We start from the raw sequence: 6,025 nt of genomic DNA, 5'->3' as shown, positions 1-6,025 counted from the left end.
TGTTTGCGGTTTGTTCAAAATTTGCTTAATTTTTACACAAACTTATTGGATTTTTGTTAATCCATTTGTATTGTATAACAAAAAATACATTTTGAAGGGAAATTTACATGTTTGCATCTGCATGTTTGCAAGTCCACAAACAAACGTTAAAAAATCGGTGATTATACGAGCAATGTTTGTGTAGTCTGTGTGGGAATGAAAAAAGTATGTTTGTTAAGCCGCTTATTTAGTCTATTTGGGTCTTTAGTCGACAACTTTTGGAAAATAAAATTACGCGTGTTTGACCCTTAAGGCCCAAGCAAGCGGCTTGAGAAACTTACTAGTATTTTTCGCTGTGTAGTGTATGAGAGTGTTTCGTGTGTCCACAAATGCTTGCGGTTTGTTTGATCAAAAAAAATGTTGATTTTTACACAAACATATAAAATTTTTGTCAATCCGTTTGTATTGTTTATATTTATAAATAATTATTTTTTAGAAAAATTACATTTTGAATGGAAATTTACATCAGTATCTTTGCAAGTCCATAAAAAGGTGAAAAATTGGGTGATTGTACGAGCAATGTTTGTGTAGTGTGTGTTGGAATGAAAAAAGTATGTTGTCAAGTCGTTTGTTTAGTCTATTTGACCGTTTACAGAATTTGCTTTGAACTGACACTTGTTTCAATAGCACAAATGGTATAAATTAAAATTAAATGAATATTTGTATAAAATCTTACCTTACCGAAATATTGTTATCTGCTTTCAATGAATTATGGGCAACTCCTATAGTAGTCGTTATATTCGAGACACATTATTCTGGCGTGATTGCCAATAGTACAGTGTTCTTATCTGTTCCCTGAGAATACTTAATATGATGCTCGACCTGGGAGCATCATATAGACGCCAAATAGACCTCGAATTGAGACAGGTGGTTTCACTGGTTCAGTCTAAACCAGTAACTTACAGCATATGCATCGATTTCATCTTCCAAGATCGCCAACTATACAGTTTACATGACAAACCTAACAATTACTATGTCCAGGGACCCATATAAGATTTACAACTTTTATAAAATTTTAGAACATTTCAAATCAGCTCTATACATTTCACATAGAGTTTAAAAAAGTACGTTGAAAAAGTAAGTAACTTTTACCCGAGCGTAAAAAGTTTCCACGGCAAATGCTTTAAAATTTTTGATATGTGCTCTAAACAAATTTTAAAGTTTTTAATACAAAATATGAAATTTTTCATATAAACAAGTGTCATTGCTTGCCCCATAACATCTACAGGATGAAAAAGCCAGGATAGCGGCTTCGGTTAAGCCGTTATCCCTTGTAGATTATACTATTAAAAATTCATGCAATATTTTTGTGAATTATTTTAGAAAATCGATTTTTCGCGGAAGGGTTTCCCTCTAAAATTACTCAAGAAACTAATTCTCGCTATTAGAACACTGATTTTAATTTATTTTATTCTTATCTTTTGTTTTCACACACAAATTCTGTAAGATTTTTATGCAATCCCAAATAAGTAACAGCGCTAAAACAGCTAAAGAAATTATATAAGTACTATAAACTAATTGCTGCTCTAGCATGTTACATTTGAAAACCTCATGTTTTGTGGGAGTAATAGAAGCCTGTAAAATAAAAAAAAATATATATAAAATTCGAATAACTTATATAAAACTTGGCATTCTCTACCATTAGAAAACTAGGATTAACTTTATTGCGCCAACTAAATGAAGCCACTGTATACTCTTCAATACCCCAACGATTTATAGAATAGCAATAATTATGCGTATGACCGGCAAACGATAAACGAGGATGTAGTAATTTTCCTAAATTTAATTGTGCAAATAATTAGGGATAAGTTTGTTTAAGCTTAACGTTTGATTTTCTTACCCAACCAATCTGTCGAATTTTTTGATAAAACTTCCCATTTTTCACGATATTCTTCAATGTTAGGAGCATCATGTTGCCTACATGATCTATCGGATACTCGATAAGTGGGAAAATGTTGTAAAACTATGGGACGACTATAGAGCTGGTTGTCTTTAAGAGTTTGGGTTTTAGAACATTTTTTAGGATTTTTAAAACAGCTTAATTTATCTAAAATATTATTAAAATATAATTATTTAGAAGTAAACTTTTCTTTCCGACCATCACGCAAAATTGAACCCAATTAGCAAATTTTTTTTCTTTAGATTCTAATGTTTAGACTTATAACTCCAAGTCAAAACTATTTTCTGATGTCTAATCTATTTTTCATAAAAAGCTAATTACCCACCTGCAACATTTATCAACTCCTTTTTAGCATTTTCACAAAATTCGCAACCATCATTCTCCATGGCCATTGAATTAATAAAGACGAAGTGATTATCACGTATGGAGTACATTTGAACACCGGTATTATTGAAATTTCTCTCAAAACGATCAATAAAATATGGATGCATTCTGGAATATACAAAAAAAAAGCAAATATTAAATAAAAAATAATCTAGTATAATATTATTACTAACTTGTAATGGAAACCAACATCGTGATTACCAACCGCACTTATCACTGGTATAGAGGGTGGAGCATGAAAATGACTGTGGAATCTTCTTACATACTCTTCAAAGTCTTCATGATCCACCATATCACCTTCATCGAATAGATCTCCCAACACAAATACCACATCCGGTTTATGTAGGAGCATAGCTGCCTGAAATGCTCGTCTCATATGCCATTCACGATACAGTTTATCCAACCAATGCCCTTTCATGGGACCCAATAAATGGGTATCAGCTATTAGCATAGCATGCAATGTATTGGAATTGATATCGTTTTCTTTTGAGCTTTCTGGGTTTATTTTTGGCCATTGACAAGTCCAAAGTGTATTAAAATCTCCAAGAAATTCACAAAAAACTACTGCAAAAGTAATTATAAAGACGTACCGCCGCCACTGCATTTTTCTTTAATATTTTGCCGGGCAACTAATAAAGATGGAAGCAAGTCAACAAGAGAGTTTATACAAATATGTATTTTCTAAAGATTCTGTTAAATCCAGCAAGTTGTTTTTATTCTTTTTATCAATTTTTATTTTACCGGTTTGAAAAAAGAAAAACAAAAAATGTCAGCTGTTTTTAACAGTGAATGGAGATGGTAATCTAGCAATTTTAGCATAACCCAACAAACATTGATTCAAACCTTTTGATTTTTTTCTTAACTAAATAACAACAAAACATCTCATAAAACTATGCACGTTTATATGTATATCAGAACTTAAATTAAATTTATCATTCGGATTCGTTATCGATATATTGACTTAATTATCGGCTGTGTAGAATAGGAGTACTCCCGAATTGAAAAAGGCACTTTCTGAAGTTGTCCTACGGACTTTTATAATTAATCTAATAAACGTCAGGGTCAATGTAGTATTGGGTAGGATTGAAACAACAATTGGTGTATGGTAGTGATTCTGCTGAGATCAGTTCTATAATAATAAATATGTATCCTTGTGGTTACCCCTAGATACGGCAATCAGCGTTCGTCCATCGCCTTAAGGCGATAACATACTATGAGTGACAACCACCCCCAAGGTGACTAGTTATTTTAACATTGGCATGTCCTCTTATGGATATATACAATTGCCACTCTCTTGTGGGCATCATGACCAATACCATCATGATGCCTCCTCTTTCTTAAAAAGAAAAAGGTTCTTTAGAAGCAAATACTTTTTCTCTAAACAATTACGTTGTTTTCAACAACAATATTATATATATTTTATAATTTAAAAAAAATCAAAATTTTCAAACTGAAGTGTAATAAAATCCAAAATTGGCCCAAAAACATGCAGTCCGTGCAAAAAATCTCTGAATTTTTCCTTCAAACTGATTTTGTTTGATGTCCCATTTTAAATACATATGTTTGACGACCTTGAAAATTCGGTTTTATCAAACAGCAATGTATTGTTCGTATATTGTGTTTGAAGCAAACCACTTTTTTGTTTGAAGCAAACAGCGACTAGCGCGTAAACATCTGGCAATACTAAAAAAAAACCTTTATGTATGGCAATGCATTCATTTAAACAGCTGACGACTTGTTTACAAGCTAAAACCAAAACACGATTTATTGAAAAACATTTTTAAAATATAATTTTCTTAATAATATAAATATATATATTAAGATTGAAAAACCTAAATAAAAACCGCTAAAATGAGTAATTTTTCCAAACAACATTTTGGTGATATAGATATTAGACAACTGATACACCATTACAAACAATACGATTGTTTATGGAACTTTAATAGTCCTGACTACAAAAATAAATCATCCAAGCAGGAAGCTTGGTCAGAAATAGCTAATTATTTTCAAAAAGATGTCAATGAAGTGAAGCGAAAAGTAAAATATTTACGTACAGCCTATGTGGCAGAGAAAAAGAAAGTGGAAGCATCAAGAAAATCTGGCAGTAATACTCCCTATAAGCCTTCCTTATTTTACTACAAAGATTTAAATTTTCTAGAAGATGTAGTAGTTTGGCGTAAATTTGGCAACGACATGGAACATAACGAGTTGGAGTTTGTAAGTAAAATTTTAATAAAAACAATGAATTGAAAAAATGATTGTTAAATTTTATTAGGAAAATTTTCAGATTACCGCAGAAGCTGTCGAAGATGAAGAACTTATGAACTATGTAAATGAGGAAGAAGATGTGGATCTTAAACAGCCAACAATTAATTGCAAAACCGAGACCTACATCGATCCTGAAACGGAATCTTCACCACCGCGACAAATAAGAAGTACTCCTAAAATTTCACATCCACGTACTATAGCAGCTCGGCCGCTTAAAAGAAAAATTAGTCCTGAAACTAAAGTAAATCGTTCAACCAGCAACATTGTAACAACCTTTCCAACAGGCAGCAATTCCCAATGTAAAAATTTGTATATATCATTTGGAAAAACTATTTCTTTGCAGTTACAACAGTTACCATTTGATGTAGCGATAGAGACAATGTCGGAGATACATAATATGCTTGCGAAAAATACATTAGAACACTTAAGATCCACAGCCGTAACAAACGGTCATGATTCGTATACACAATCGGAATCTGAAGATAGTTATAGTGAATTAATCGAAGAAGCATTAAATGATTCAAGTTAAATTTTAAGTAATTAATTTTAGTTTTAATCTATAAAAGAGAAAATAAAGTTTAATATGTATAATTTTTCTGATTTATTTCTAAAATGTATTATAGATGTCATGTCGGAAAAAAAGAGTTTTGCAATAGTAATTACGTATTTTGAATTCATATTTATGTTAAATACTGAATTTCTTTTCGTTTTTCTTCATGATACACAAAGTTATAATTGTAAACAACATATACATAATATACATAATTATATTTTGTGTTAAATAAAGAGTTTTTCTTAGGGTCGAATTTTAGCATTTTATAAATAGTCGACTTTTTTGGCTTTTCGACTTTTTCTTACAGTTTTCGACTTTTTGACTATTTTTTACGACTATTTTAAAGTTTTCGACTTTTTTAAAATTTTCTACTATTTTCGAGTTTTTGACTTTTTCCGACTTTACAAAGTCGACTTTTCGACCCTTTTCATAGACGATAGTCGAGCTATCGACTTTTTTTTATAATCGAACAATCGACTTTTTGTCGAAAAAAGTCGAAAAGTCGAAGTCGACTATTTTGTTCCAAAAAAGTCGATAACTCGACTATCGTCTGTGAAAAAAGTCGAAAAGTCGACTTTGTAAATAAAAGTCGAAAAAAGTCGGATAAAGTCGAAAATAGTCGGAAGAAGTCGAAAATAGTCGAAAAATTTGAAAATAGTCGAAAAGTCGGAAAGTCGACTATTTATAAAATATTAAAAGTCGATTTTTCGACTTTAGTTAAAAGTCGATTTTTTGAAAAAAGTCAAAAAATCGACTTTTAACTAAATGCAAAAAGTCGACTTTTCATAAAATGTAAAAAGTCGTAAAAAGTCGAAAATAGTCGGAAAAAGTCGAAAATAGTCGAAAAAAGTCGAAAATAGAAAAAAGTCGGAAAAAGTCGA

The 6,025-nt window shown here is 31.0% G+C and overlaps 2 protein-coding genes across 3 annotated transcripts; one reads left to right on the top strand and one right to left on the bottom strand.

The window, feature by feature from the left end:
- Positions 1-1,414: 1,414 nt before the first annotated feature.
- Positions 1,415-3,092, bottom strand: LOC111686979 (metallophosphoesterase 1 homolog). The gene is made up of 5 exons (XM_023449386.2): positions 2,497-3,092; positions 2,265-2,431; positions 1,880-2,086; positions 1,679-1,815; positions 1,415-1,614 (listed from the first exon to the last, which is right to left on the bottom strand). The coding sequence occupies exons 1-5, from the start codon at positions 2,925-2,927 to the stop codon at positions 1,438-1,440; spliced, it is 1,119 nt and encodes a 372-aa protein (XP_023305154.2). The 5' UTR covers positions 2,928-3,092; the 3' UTR covers positions 1,415-1,437.
- Positions 3,093-4,050: 958 nt separating this feature from the next.
- Positions 4,051-5,182, top strand: LOC111686972. Of its 2 annotated transcripts, none has more exons than XM_023449376.2 (2): positions 4,051-4,540; positions 4,611-5,182. In XM_023449376.2, the coding sequence occupies exons 1-2, from the start codon at positions 4,175-4,177 to the stop codon at positions 5,118-5,120; spliced, it is 876 nt and encodes a 291-aa protein (XP_023305144.2). In that variant the 5' UTR covers positions 4,051-4,174; the 3' UTR covers positions 5,121-5,182. The 2 variants fall into 2 exon arrangements, with proteins under 2 accessions (XP_023305144.2, XP_023305143.2); XM_023449375.2 differs by having other exon boundaries at positions 4,599-5,182.
- The last annotated feature ends 843 nt before the right edge of the window (positions 5,183-6,025 follow it).

The sequence above is a fragment of the Lucilia cuprina genome, chromosome 2 (genome assembly GCF_022045245.1).
Source record: "Lucilia cuprina isolate Lc7/37 chromosome 2, ASM2204524v1, whole genome shotgun sequence".
Lineage (NCBI taxonomy): Eukaryota > Metazoa > Arthropoda > Insecta > Diptera > Calliphoridae > Lucilia > Lucilia cuprina.
Note: the sequence above shows the minus strand (reverse complement) of the source record. Positions and strands in the feature narration are given on the sequence as shown.